Source organism: Moesziomyces antarcticus (assembly GCF_000747765.1).
Source record: "Moesziomyces antarcticus DNA, scaffold: scaffold_v10001, strain JCM 10317, whole genome shotgun sequence".
NCBI classification, from domain to species: Eukaryota; Fungi; Basidiomycota; class Ustilaginomycetes; order Ustilaginales; family Ustilaginaceae; genus Moesziomyces; species Moesziomyces antarcticus.
In genome coordinates this window covers 370,782-384,582 of record NW_014639009.1, presented here as the reverse complement: position 1 = coordinate 384,582, position 13,801 = coordinate 370,782, and the positions used below count along the sequence as shown (strand labels likewise).

The window sequence follows — 13,801 nt, the reverse complement described above, 5'->3', positions numbered from 1 at the left end:
AAACGCGCAATGACAATGCCTTTATTGCGTGCTAAGCCTTGGTTGATTCGCCGATCCGCTTGACGTGGGGATAGAGCCAGCTGAGTTCCTCACGCAGGCGGGCGCGCAGCTTGTGCCAGATCGGAGACTCGCGACCCGTCTGGCGTCTTTGGCGACGATCTCGCTCGCGCGCGGCAAACTTGAGCAGTGTGCCGAAAGTCTTTGCATCCGGTCCCACTATGTGCCCGTTGCGATCGCGCACAGGCGCCTGCATGGACCGCACCATGACTTCGGCCACCGTACCAGCCGCATTGCCATCATCGTCCAGATCGTGCGACTCGATGGCTTGACGCAGCAGTGTGGTGCGCATTTCACCAAACGCCACCTCGATGGCCTCTTCCAGCCTCCCGCAGCGCGCCAGGCATTCAAGCCACGCATCCCACGCGCCCTTGGTCATGGGCGTGCGCCGCTTCGTACCCCTCTCCTTGGCCTCTTCTTCTGCACGATGCACCGTGCTCACCACCTTGCGCGCCAGCGTCAGCAATCCATGTCGCCCGGCCGTGTCGAAGAACACCGACAGCGTCACGCTGTCGAACTCCTGCCGCGTCGCCAAGAGGCTCTCCCAGATGGCGAGCACGATCGTCGGCTCGTCGATGCGATTGTACGCGTTCATGAGCGCATTCACCAGCGGCAGGTCCGGCTCGAGCTCTTCGTCCCACTTGAGCATGGCGTGCGTCGCCGCCACGCCCGCCGCCGACGCAGGCTGCGTCTTGGAGTAGTAGTCCAGTACCGCCGTATACACCGCACACGTCGGCGGATGCCCGTCGGCACGCATATCCTGCAGCGTTCCGAGCAGATCCTCGGGTGGAGCGGCCAGCATCACCCGCTCGCCTCTCCCCTGGTCTTCCGTGAAGCGCAGCTCGAACAGTGACCGCCGCAGCTCAGTGTAGCCCCTCTTGTCCAGGCCCCTGCTTTCGCCTGTAGACGAGATAGGCAAGCGCAACAGAGCCCGATAGATCCCGAATGCTTCGGACCACGACGACGCCATGCTGATGAGCGGACGAATGAGCAGCGCCTTGTCATCGACGTCGATGGCGATGCGCGCCGATTGCAGCCGCGACAGCAGCCCGCGTGCCGCGGCGACATCTCTGGTTCGCACGCATGCGTCCAGAACGGGGCCGATGACGTCCATACCCACTCTGTCCGAGCTTCGACTGGGCGCCGCATCCGTCGTCTTGCGCTCGGCACGGTGATCGAGCATGTCGTGCACGAGCTTGATCGCCGCCGAGATGGACGGGATGAACGCTTCGCAGTATGCCCTCAGCAGCGGCACCACGAGCTGCGGGGTGGGCGACACCCCAATCGCCCGCGCGTGGTCGTAGAGCAGCTGTGCTTCTCGCACCTGGTTCGGCGTCGGCAGCGCGCGAGACTGAGTCGAGCCGTTCTCAGCGTCTTCCACGGCGGACGCGTTGATGTCGGTTCCACTCGTGTTGAGAAGACCAAGCATGAGGAGGTGGTAGCACTGATCGTCTGGATGGATGGTCCGGCCTGGATCGGTGGCTGCTAGGATCCGATCCAGCAGCTCGACCGCCTCGTCGCTGCTCTGCACGCTGTTCAGCTCGTCACCGTGGAGGCCAAGCAGCAATTCCTCGATCGCCCGCTGGTCAGGTGACTCGGGCTCGTGTGCTCGTGAAGCTGTCTCGGGCGCCGGCGTGAGACCGGCGTCCACCGCCTCAAAGCGCAGAAGCGCGTCCCGAGCGGCTGTGCGCGCTTCGTCCGGCGCGCGTGATTCGAGCAGACCTCGTAGATGAGAGGCATGCGTCCGCAGTCGGAGCAGAAGCTCCTCGTCGACCTCTAGGACCCGAGCGGCGAAGTGGCACAACCCTTCCACGACGATGATGCACGTGTGGAATGCTGTGTCGTCCGCACCCTGCGCAAGGCCTTCCAGTCGTGCTCGCGCTGGAGTGTCTTGACTCTCCAGGCAGAGATTGACCATTAGTTCGCGAAGGCGCATATCGGGCTGCACGCCTGATTCCATCATCTCCTGCCAGACATCGATCGCCTGATCATAGCGCCCGCGCCGTGCGAGCGGTGAGATGATCATTCCCCATCGTAATGGCGCAACCCGCCAATTGGGGTAGCTCTCGCGCAGCTCCCGAAACGCTGCTACTTGGTCCACGTCGGTGCTTCTGGATATGCAGTAGAGCTGGCGATGCAGGTCGTTTGCGGCGATCTTGAAGCCAAAGAGCCGGCTGAGGTCTTGAAACATGCGCTGGCACGCTTCGACGATTTGAGGCGGGATGGGCCCTTGCTTCTGAGCGTTGAGCAAGAGTGTCTGGATTGCATTCTGTATGTCGTCTTTGTGCATCGGGAACCCGACCTCAGAAGGAGCGAGGAACTTGGATGAGGAGCTGGTGACATCTTGGACGTGTCTGTGGTGGGCGCGCACAAGGTTGTCGTACGCATTGATGATCTCGGTCGATGAGCCGAAGCTGACGGCTCGCCGCAGGGCGGTGGTGGCCTGTCGAGAGGCGGCGGTGATGTCGTAGGAAGTCTTGCTTTCACCGAACCGAGGTTCTTGTCTTGAGGGCGTGACGGGAATGCGCCTGTCGAAAAAGTGCGAGAAGCGTGTCTTCCTGCCTTCTCGGCTGTGAGATTGGTAAGGATCGTCGCTTTCTTCAAGGGCTTCTTGTTCAGAGCCGGCTCGCGTGGCACGCCCAGCTACGGTCGACTTGCGTCGTAGACAATGCGCGCCGTGCCTGTTTCTGATGGTCGACGGCAGCTGGCGCGCGAGTTGTGGCGCAGCACGGGCCAGCGATGCCGAAGGCTGCAGAAAGGGGAGCATGGTGGCAACCGGAGCTAGCCATCTTCCTTCGCATTCGCCGTTCTTGGCATTTGTCCGACCAGGCGAAACGCTCACAGCTTGCTACGGCGGTTTGCCGGTGGATGGTCCTGCTTTGCAGTCGTCGTGTTGTTGCTCCTTGCGGTATCGATGGGTGGAGCGGAAGGAGTGCCTCGTAGATGCAGCCAGAAGAAGGTCCTCCGGGCTTTGGAAAAAGTGAGGACCCTGCAGGATCGGGAGAGACACGGCAGCCGATATGGGCTGGGATCGCCGATTGGGTCAGCGGGGTCAGCCTTTTCGCAGCCGCAATTTTCCTTCCAAATAATTTCGATTCCTTTTTTTTTCTTCGAGCGTCCTTGCCGCGAAGAATACCCAAGTTGCCTTCATCTGCATCACCGCTATCATAGCAGGGCCAGACACTGCCAGAGTCGGCTTGCGAGGCTGGAAAGCTCGGCTGTGTGGATTTGGCAGGCAATGCAGATTCTCAAGCGTGTGTAAGACCTCTTCACGCAGCTTGCTAGCTGGCCGATGCACAGGCGCGTCGAGAGTCGAGAAGGCAACGAGGGAGATCAAACCGGGCAAGCAATCGGGCTCGAGTGCAATCGGGAGGGCCTGCGGCTGTCGGCAGAGCACCGCACACGCTCCCGCATCGCGTTACATGCGCGAGTCGACGTGAAGCCTGCGACCAATCTGGCCGAAATGAAGCCTCTCATCGGGCAAAAAAGGGACCGCTAGAGCGCACCGATATGGGGCGGCAGAATGTGTTGGGGATCGACCGACGCGCGGAAATCCCCCGCCTGCTGCTTGATCCGCAGCCAACCACAGTAGCGGCGTGGGGTGTGCGCGCTAAGAACCGTAAGCGGCGCATTCACACCGATCGAGAGCGGGTACGGCACAGCCGGCTTTTCGCCCGGTCTGCTACTGTATACATCGATGCCCCCACTCCCGCTCTCTCGCTCTCTCGCTCTCACGCCCTCTCACACGGCGGATCCTTGGATGCGTCTGTGGTGGCCGATCCCCAGAGCCCATCAATGCGCCCCGCAGCCAAGACTGTCCGTGCGTGCAGTCTCTAACCCGATCCGAGCCCTGCAATCAAGCTTTGCCAGCCATGCATGGCTGCCAGCAACGCTTCGAATGTGCTACAATATGCTGTGTCTTCCAGAGTTGCGAGCATGGAAGTAGCATGCGTGCATGAACGCTTGCTGCTGTGGCTTCCAGTTGCGGTGGGTGCAAAGTCGCCGTCTTCGCGCTCGCCAGGCTGCAGCCGCCCGCCCCAAAGCCGAGGCTGGGCTGCAATCAATCTTCTGAAATCGCGTCGTGTGTTGTGAGCAGAGCTCGCTGTCTGTGCTCGAGGAGGCCTGGCGCCTCCGATTGGATCTTCTCGTTTTTATCTCTTTATTTTTTTCCTCGCCTCGCGCCCGCGTGCACTTTCGCGGTTGATCCTGCTCGTCATCGTGGCCGATTGTGACTGTGCCGGATGAAGCGGCCCGCCTGCAGCCTGCTGTACAGTCTGCTGTGCAGATTGACCGCTGCCCGCCGCTCTTCTGCCTGCCTGCCTGCCTACCTGCCCACCTACCTGTCTGCGCGGCTGCTCCGCTTCTTCCACGCCTGGGTTTTGCTCGCCTTCCACCGCGGCCGCCTTGGCGTTTCAGCATTCTTCCTTCGCGAGCCTCGGCCCAAGACGGTCAAAGCGGCCTGCGTTGCTCTCTGACCCTGTTCGCCTGGCTTTTCACCTTCTTCCTTCGCTGTCCACTCCACACTCACACTTGTCCACCACCACCGCCCCGGGCATTGCCTGCAACTCGTTCTCTTCATCACCATCTTTCTCGTTCGGTTCGTTGGCACGGTTCGGCAGCTACCCGTTCCCCATCGCTCGTCACGCTCGTTTCGGATCACCCGGCTCTTTTCTGGCTTGGCTCGCTATCGATCGTTGCGATCCTCTCTGAACACCGGGAGCAATCCGACCCGGCACGACACGCTCTCGGCGCCCAAACCATTGCTGCTTGCGCTCCAATCTGCAATCGATTTCGGCACGATCTCACGCGTTTCACGTCGACTGCAGCAGGGCAACTCTTCGCCCGTGTTGATCGCGTCGTTGTGTCGCAGAGGCTAGAAAAGTCTCGCTCGAGCAGCTTGCGTTTCGGGAGATTGCCGCGTCGGCCCGTCCACCTCATCCCGATCTCTGCATGCCACCTTACCCGCGAAGCTACCCTCGTTGCCTGTAGCCGAGGCTGAGCTCAGATCGGCTCAGCGGGACCATGAGCATCGGCTCGCAAGAGGCCAGCTCACAGGGCACCCAGGTTGACCCTGGCGCTGCTGCGGCCGGTTCCAAACCTTCTGCCTCATCTCCATCATCTTCCGATCCTGCCCCTCGAACGCCAACGCCTCCGCCAAACTCCGCACAGCAGGCCGTTCAAGCCGCTCCAACGCAACAGCAGTCCCAGCAGCAATCACACCAACCCTCGCCATCCCAATCAATATCTCAAAATGTCGCCGCACAGCCATCGTCCAGCGCACCTGCGCAAGCCAAGGTAGCATCGTCTTCGGCTCCCGCTCCAGCGTCTCAGCCTCCGCCCCGCCCACCACCTCCAGCCAGTGCTGTCAGTCTCCATGATGCTGCTGCCAAAGCCGCCGCCGCAGCCGCCAACAAAGCTGCTGCCCGTGGCAGTGCTTCGACAGACTCCAACTCGACGCAGACCGTCACGCCAGCGAAAACGCAGCCGACTTCCAGCTCGTCGGGTCTCGACAATAAAAGTGAAGCGAACGGATCCATGAAGAAGACCGCCAAGCCGAAAGCTCCCAAGCCACCAGGTCAGACCAAGCCAAAGCAGAAGCGTCGGGCGAATCAGGCCAGCACTCAGGACGAGCTCGTCTACCGTCCCACCTCGAGCACAGTAGGCGGCACCATCGGCGCCGCTCCGGACTCGGTCATCCCCGCCATGCTCACTGCGGCCGGAGGTGGTCGCAAGGCCCTGCCAGAGCTCGTGCTTCCCTTTCAGCTACCCTACGTCGACGTCCGTCCCGATTTCCCGGTCCTTGACAACGCCAGCGTGCAGTCCGCCATGGCTATGGGCGCCTCCGAGACCTCATCGCCCGATACCGGCAGCGACAGCGACGACTATTCGGTCTTGTCCGACGAATCCGATCTGGACAGCGAAGCAGAGGAGAGCCGGAGACAGGCTCGCAGGCGCAGAAAGGAGCCGGCAACCATCGAAGAGAGCCTCGTGCTCCTCCAGTCGCTCAGACAATCGCGCCTTTCGCACCTCTCCTCTCTCTTGACGCCCTTCAGCCAACGCGTCAAGTCGGGCATGATCTATCCCAACGTCCTCCCACTCAGCCTGCTCCACGGCCTCAACCCGAGAGAACCGCACGTCCTCATCCAGCTCGGCCGCGCCGACATCCACGTCGGTCCGCATGTCTTCATGAAGACCAAGTTCTGGGAGGTCCGTCCCGACTACGAGATGCCGCCAATCATGGATCCGCTCGCACGCATGCGTGCACATGGCTCGTTCGGAGGCCCTCCCGACTACGTCCGTCTATCGGCATCTCAGCCGCTGCCGCACCACATGTCGCAACCTCCGCCTCCCCAGCTTCCTTCGCCACGAGCAGCTCCTGTCATCCCGGCACCCAGCGTGCCCCTGGCGCGACCTCCAACCTCGTCAGCCAAGCCGCTTCCAGCACGTCCCCCTCAGACGAGCGGTCCCTCCCCGGCTCCAGCGACAGCCAGCACCTCAGTTGCCGCCCCGTCCACCTCCTCGGTCCAGGCCGTCACAAAACCTATCGCACCGGCTGCACCAGTGGTGTCGTCGACCCCGACGCTGCCCGCGACGCCTGTGGCAAGCTCTGCTTCTGCGCGGTCGTCTCTGCCTTCCAAACCGCCGATCTCGACGCCACCGTCCGCATCCGCTTCATCAGGGACGACGACCGCACCAGCTGCATCTCAAGCCTTGGCTTCCTCCCTCCCAGCAAAGCCTGCCGCTCCTGGCCCGTCTACTGCCTCTGTAGCACCTGTAGCATCAGCTGGCACGTCGACGGCCGCTTCTTCGACCCCCGCGTCACCTGCTATCGCTGCTAAGCCAACCGTGCCCGGCGTCGCAGCTAGGGCAGTGCCTTCGACAGGCAACGCTGGGGCTGCTACCAGCGCAGCTGCTGAGACCAAACCGGCATCGGTCACACCGGCACCTGTTGCTGCAACACCCAAGCCTATCGCCCTGCCGGTGTCGCTGCCACGGCCTCCTATGACGACGCCATCGCTTCCTCGACCGCCAAGCATCAACCAAGCCCACATGGCCTCGAATGCGCTTGCCAGCTCGACTGCTGCCAGCGGCGCTGCCACATTGGCAGCAGCGCCAACGGCGTCGTCGCAAACGCCTGTCGTCACTGGTACGCAGGCGAAGCCTACTTCAGCGATTGCGCCCGTCCTCCCGCTGGCAGCAGACAACACTGCAAGTAGCTCTGCAGGTCCATCGACGTCAGCGACTGCGGCGGCTCCTGCTGCTAGTGCAAGCACCACGCCGGCAGCTCCGAGCGCAACCAGCACCTCTGCATCATCGTCTCAAGCGGCCGCAGCCGGCAAGCCCGCTGACGCCCCTGCCGCTACTACGTCCACGCAGCCTCCGCCGCGCCCTGCCGGCGTCCCGCCGCCTCCAGCGATCGATGCTGTCTTGGTCTCGCGAGTCAACGCCACTGCAGCGCTCAATCCTGAGCTGCAAGAGCTTCTCCACATCGCCGCTTCGGGGAAAGCAAATCCGAACCAGCTCAAGGCACTTGGTGTTTGGATTCAAGCTATCACGGCGCAGCTCCGGCAGGATGAGGCACGCAACGCAGCTGCTGCCAACAAGGCTGGCGCCGCAGGCTCGTCTGCCAGCAACGGCGCCTCTGCCGCCAATGCAGCTGCGGGTAAGAAGACGAAGAAGACCAAAGTGGATGAGGCAGCCAAGGCAAGCAAGAAGCAAGCCAAGATCGAGGAACGCGAGGCAAAGAAGCAGGCCAAGGCCGAGGCGAAAGCAAAGGCACAGGCCGACAAGCAGATGGCTCAAAAGCAGCAGAAGGAGAAGCAGCAGAAGCAGCCGAAGCAGCAGCAACAGCAGCAGCCAACCGTGCCGCCGGTTTCGAACAAGCTTCGTCACCCTCCTCCTGGATGGCCAACTGATGGTCCACCCAAACCTCCGGTCATCATCGTCGAATTCCGAGAGAATCCGAGCATGCGCTTCATCCTTCCCCTGTGGAAATGCCTCGTGGAGCGCACCGAGGGCATCGAGCGACCTTCGATCCCCAAGGTGAAGAAGGAGAGGCGCAGCTTCTTCGACAACGACTCGGAAGACGAAGAGAGCCAGAGGATCGAGCCGGAGCTCAAGCTCAGCTTCTTTGCGCCATCGCTCGGCTCGGACGCGGCGGACGGCAGTGGGCTTCGCGAGCTCGAAGAGGAGCTCAAGCGAAAAGCGGCCGAAGAGGCCAGGCTCAATCCAAGCAAGACAACGACCCCGGCTTCTCAGGCCGCCAACTCGACGGCTTCACCCGAGGCGCAGGCTCCGGCTGAGGACAAGAACGGCGAGACCGCGTCGGCGGCGTCCGGCAAGAAGAAGAAAGGCAGCGCCAGCACGGGCGGCAAGAAGAGCAGCAAGGTCATCAAGCAAGAAGCCAGCGACATGAACGGGATGGCCGACCTGAATCTGAGCAAGAAGCACGAGGTGTACCCTCTTACATGGAGCATCAAAGGCGGAGTGACCGAGAGCCTCTGGGAGGCGTTCGGACGCGTGCCGGGCACGATGACATGCCAGCCGGTCAAGCGAGAGCCCGAGATCGAGCTCGAGCCGGACGTGGCCGAGTTCCTGGTGCCCGAGATTCGGTACCACCTGCTGGACCTGCCGATGGAGGAGATCAAGTTCCAGAAGGAGACCACCGACTCGTTTGTTGACCTGTACAGCCAGATGCCCGACCGACGCTTCATTTTGCCGCGCGTTGCGCCCGCGTTGCTGCCGCAGGGCCTGGAGGACCACCTTCAGGATCGATTCGCCGTTCGCCCTCAGTGCGTGTCGGGACGACCGATGGTGAAGCGCAAGGCGGGCGCCCGCGATGACGACGTCAGCTTCTCGTACGAAGGCATCGGGCTCACGGTGATTGGGCCGAACGGCATCCAGACGGAAGCGGGTGCGACGCCTGCCAAGCCGCCGAAGCGCAAGCGACATGTGGCGACGCACAATCCGGACGGCTCGATCAAGAGCTGCGGAGCTTGCGGCAAGACCAAGACGCCCATGTGGCGACGCGGACCCAAGGGGCCGTCGCAGCTGTGCAATGCGTGCGGAGCACGATGGAAGGCGGGACGTCTGGTGGTGCCGGAAGTGGCACCGCCGCCGATCATCGAGACGGAAGAGAGCAAGACGAAGGACGAGGAGGCTCGCAAGGAGGACGAGGCGCAGGCGTCGATGCACGGCAGCAATGCGCTCGTGATCCCGCAGAGCTCGAGTGGAGACGACGGCAGCTTCACCGTCATGGCGGCGAGCGGCTTGGTCGGGCCGGCTGCGTTTGGCGACCACAGCGGCGCAGGAATGTACTCGCTCGGCTCTGACAGCAAGACGGGCATGGGCTTCGGCTCGAGCCACCTTGCTCGCGGCTCGGCGAGTCCGAGCCCGTTCATCCGCTCGCCGGTGCCGGAGGACGAGGTGATGCCGGCGTCGGTGGACCCGAGCATGCTGTCGGGCTCGATGCGCCTCCCTTCGAATCGTCGTTGAGAGCGGTCATGGTCAAAGCGGACGTGTCAGTACCGAATGTTAAAACCTTGTACTTCTAGGAGACGACGCAGCGTGACGGTGTGTCTGGAGAGAGGCAAGGGAGAGACTAGCGAGTCGGTCGCGGCCGATGATACGAGCGAATGCATGCCCGATAGCCCCGATTGTGTCTGGACGTCGGCAGGCGGTGAATTATTGGCTCGATGGCGGATTGCTTGCTGTTTGGCCTGGCTGACGTGCCCGAGTCGGAGAGGGCGGACAGCGAATTGGACTTGGCGGCACGCCTGGTGCGCAAAGCACAGCTCTCAAGGCTCGGAGCGGGTTAGAGAAACCAACACTTTTGAATTTTCAACCTGGACCGAGCCGCACGGCAAGAATTCAATTTGGAGGCAGTTCTTCGCTTAGCAGAGGCCGAACTTTTGAATTCGATGTGCTGCCACTCGAGCCTCCCGCTGAAGTGCGGCCTGAGTGCCGATCCGCTCGTCCGAGCTTGCCGTCGCGGCTGCGTATGGCTCGGTTGCGGCGCTCCAAGCCATGTTCTCAAAGTGAGCGCTTGCCGATTCATACAGCAGGACTTGTATGCAGTTCAACTTTGCGTCCATGCCACGGCAGGAAGCAGCTGCGGCCACGGCAGATCATGCCGAGCGTGCAAGTAACGATTTTTTGTTTTGTTTTGTTTTGTTTTTATTTTTACAACGCCGGCCTGGCCCCTTTGACTGACCCCCTTTTTTCTGATTTCCTCCTGCCGATCTGACGCGCGCCTTGGCCTCGGAGTGCCGGTGCCTGCACCCCGACGTGCCTCCGCGTCTCTGCGCTTGGGCTGTGGCTGGTGGTGCCGGCCGCCGCTGCCAAGAAAGTGTGCAGTGCTAGGCTAAGTTGACTTAGTTGCTGTGCCTCTGCTGCTGCTGCTCTTTGGCTGCTGCATCTCGGTCGTCTTCTTCGACTCAGCTCACGCTGGCAAGCTGCAGTAGCTCGACGGAGGTTCAAGGCAGCGTGGCAGCCTCGACGACGCCCGCCGCCGAATCATCCCACCGCCACGCTGCAACTCCTGTGGCTCCCTGGGCCTTGACCCTGAGACAGCAGCAAAGCTCACTTCATCTCGCACGCACCTCGTCCCCGCTCCTTCATCTCGACCACCACCAACGTCACCCACACTTTCCCACTCGCTGGCCCGTCAAGGTAGGTTGGCTCGACTGTCCCTCGCAGATCACAGCGTGTGCCCGTCGCTCATATCTGTTTGCTCGATTGTTGTTTGCTCGGCGGTCCGCTTCCTCGTTGCTTGCTCATCACAAGTAGAAGGCCGACTCTAGGGATTGTACAAAATGTCGTATCAACGACCCCAGGACCCCTACATTCATTCGAACGCGTCTCAGTACGATGAGCGCTACCAGCAGGGCTACTCGCAGAGCTACCAGCAGCAGCCCTACCAGCAGGGCTACAGCGGCGGCAATGCTTCCGCCGCCGGATACCGAGACTACCCCGACCATGCCTCCGGCTACCAAGGCTCCGCCTACAAGGAGTCGCAGGAGGGCCTCTATGCCAACCAGGGCGCCGGCTACGGCCAAGGCCAGCAGCGCAACGCTGCTACCCAGGCTGCCGCCACCTACTCGTACGCCAAGCCCAAGCGTGGCGTCTCCAAGTGGATCAAGTTTGGTATCCCTCTGCTCCTCCTCATCATCGCCGGCGCTGTGGTCGGCGGAATCTTTGGCGCGCGAGCCGCCAAGAACAACGGCAGCTCTAGCGGCAGCGGCAGCAGCAGCGGCAGTGGCAGCGTAGGCAGCGGCTCATCGCCCAACGTCCAGGGCGCCGCCCTCACCGCCGCCCAGCAGGCTGCCAAGAACGGCGGCAACAACATGCTCTTCTACCAGGGCACCGACCCTTACGGCAACCCGGCATTCGTCTCGGCCAACGTCGACACCTCGGCTGCCGCCTACTCTGGCCAGGCCCACAACCAGTCCTGCTCCGACTCGTGGTCCGCCACCAACAGCCTCACCAACCTCCGTCCCCACCCGCGCATCATGACCACCCAGGCCGAGTGGGACTGCCTGCCTACCAAGATCGCCAACGACGCCTACCTTACCGTCTGGAACACCACCATCTTCAACAACGCTACCAACTGGGCCTCGCAGCCGCCCGTCAAGTACGTCTTCGACGGCCCGCCGTCGAATGGCTCGGGCATTCTTGACGTCAGCCGCGAGGTCCAGCAGCGTGTCAAGGCCTTCGCCTACGCCTACAAAATCTCCAACAACACCTCCTTCAAGGACCGCCTCTACCTCGAGCTCAACACCGCCGCTGGTAACACGGCTACCCCCTTCGGTCAGGACGGCTCTCATTGGAACCCGGTTCACTTCCTCGACGTCGCTGAGATGACCTCGGCTTTCGCCATGGCCTACGACTGGCTCTACAACGACTGGTCCGATGATCAGAGGTCCATGATTCGCACCGCCATCGTCGACTATGGCCTCGTGCCCGGTCAGAACCAGTACGCCACTGCCGACGGATGGTGGAAGCTCCCCGCCAACGGTGACGGCAACTGGAACTGCGTCTGCAACGGCGGCCTGCTCACCGGTGCCCTTGCAATTCGAGGCGACGGCGACTCCAACCAGACCAGCATCGCTGACAGCATCATCAACTCGGCCCTCACCAACATGAGGTCCAACTGCATGTCAGGCGCTTACGACGACGGCACGTGGACTGAGACCGCCAACTACTGGTACTTTGGCACCAACGCGCAGGCACGAGCCCTCTCGTCGCTTATCTCGGCCACCGGCACTGACCAGGGCTTGATGGCGGCCAACCCCAACTGGTACAAGACTTCCGACTTTCACATGTATGTCTCGGGCCCCGGTGGTCTCTTTGCTTACGGAGACAACGGCCCGAACAAGTTCGCCACCACCGCCAACCAGCTCATGCTCTACTCGAAGCTCAGCGGCGATGCGCGACCCGCCGTGTACCAGCGTGACCGCGCCGATGCCTCCTTCGACCCGCTCAGCATGTTCTGGTACGAGCCTACCGCCAAGGGTGCCTTCTGGAACGGTCTGCCCCTCGATCGATACTTTGACGACAAGCGCGGCTCGTGGGTCAGCATGCGATCCTCGTGGACCGATCCTAGCGCCGTCTATGTTGGCGTCAAGGCCTCCAACCTCACCGGACACCAGACGCATGGCGACCTCGACGCTGGCGATTTCGTCCTTGATGCGCTTGGAACCCGTTGGGCCGGCGAGTACGGCAGCGGCAACTACCTCTCGACCGGCTATTTCTCCAACGAGACGCAGGATTCGGATCGCTGGACCTACTACCGCAAGGCCACCGATGGTCAGAACACGCTCGTGATCAACATGCAGAACCAAAACGTGGCCAGCTGCCTGCCCGACAACAGCTACAACTCGACTGGCGTCGCGCAGACGGGCGACCTCTCGTTCAAGCCTGCTACCACCGACGCTGTTTCGTTCATCACCGACCTCAGCAGCTGCTACAGCCAGGCTTCTGGCACGGTGAGGCGAGGAATCCGCATGCTCAACGGACGCCGACAGGTGCTCGTTCAGGACGAGATCGGCCAGTCGAGCTCCATCACGGACGTCAAGTGGCGTGTGCAAACCAACGGCACCGTCAGCATCTCGTCGGACGGCAAGACGGCGACGCTCACGCAGAGCTCCATCACCGACCCCAACGCGGGCGTGGTGGGCAAGGTGAGCCTCGGCGGCACCAAGACGATGAAGGTGCAGATCCTGAGCCCGTCGAATGCCGTGTTCACCGCCACCGGCCCTCCCGCCACGCGCATCTACGGCCAAGCCGTGTACAGTGCGCCGCCCGAGGACTCGGATCAGGTCAACACCGGCGTCACCGCGCTCCAGATCGACCTCGACGGCACCCAGTCTGGCGCCCAGACCCTCCAGGTCCTGTGGCAGCCGCAGTGGGACTCGCTCTCGGCTGCCGACCAGGCTACGCCCAAGTCGGTGCCTCTCAGCCAGTGGAGCCTCACCTCGCACAACTAAGCGCGGCTCTCTGCGCTATCTTGCCTAGCTCTGGAACGGTGTAACTCAGATGGGACCTTACCGTCTGCTTCTTGGTGCCCGCCACTCTGCTTCTGCGTTTCTTTCGCCTCATCTTTCAAGCTGCTGCGCTAAGCCTGCTCAGCCTCGGCTTACGAACAATCGTTTTGTCCCTTTGATTCTTGGTCTCGTGCTCTTCATTGTACTGTCGTTTCCCGTTGCTACGAGTCGTGGTCTGCTGTGCGGTCCGGACGTGGTGA

General features: G+C 62.2%; 3 protein-coding genes across 3 annotated transcripts; 2 read left to right on the top strand and 1 right to left on the bottom strand.

The window, feature by feature from the left end:
- Positions 1-31: 31 nt before the first annotated feature.
- On the bottom strand, positions 32-2,824 carry PAN0_001c0135 (uncharacterized protein; the record flags this gene model as incomplete). The annotated part of the gene is made up of 1 exon (XM_014803755.1): positions 32-2,824. The coding sequence occupies one exon, from the start codon at positions 2,822-2,824 to the stop codon at positions 32-34; it is 2,793 nt and encodes a 930-aa protein (XP_014659241.1).
- A 2,255-nt stretch (positions 2,825-5,079) lies between these two features.
- On the top strand, positions 5,080-9,552 carry PAN0_001d0134 (uncharacterized protein; the record flags this gene model as incomplete). The annotated part of the gene is made up of 1 exon (XM_014803754.1): positions 5,080-9,552. One exon carries the CDS (start codon positions 5,080-5,082, stop codon positions 9,550-9,552), a length of 4,473 nt encoding a protein of 1,490 aa, XP_014659240.1.
- A 1,319-nt stretch (positions 9,553-10,871) lies between these two features.
- On the top strand, positions 10,872-13,544 carry PAN0_001d0133 (heparinase II/III family protein; the record flags this gene model as incomplete). Its single annotated transcript, XM_014803753.1, has 1 exon — positions 10,872-13,544. The coding sequence occupies one exon, from the start codon at positions 10,872-10,874 to the stop codon at positions 13,542-13,544; it is 2,673 nt and encodes an 890-aa protein (XP_014659239.1).
- Between the last annotated feature and the right edge of the window lie 257 nt (positions 13,545-13,801).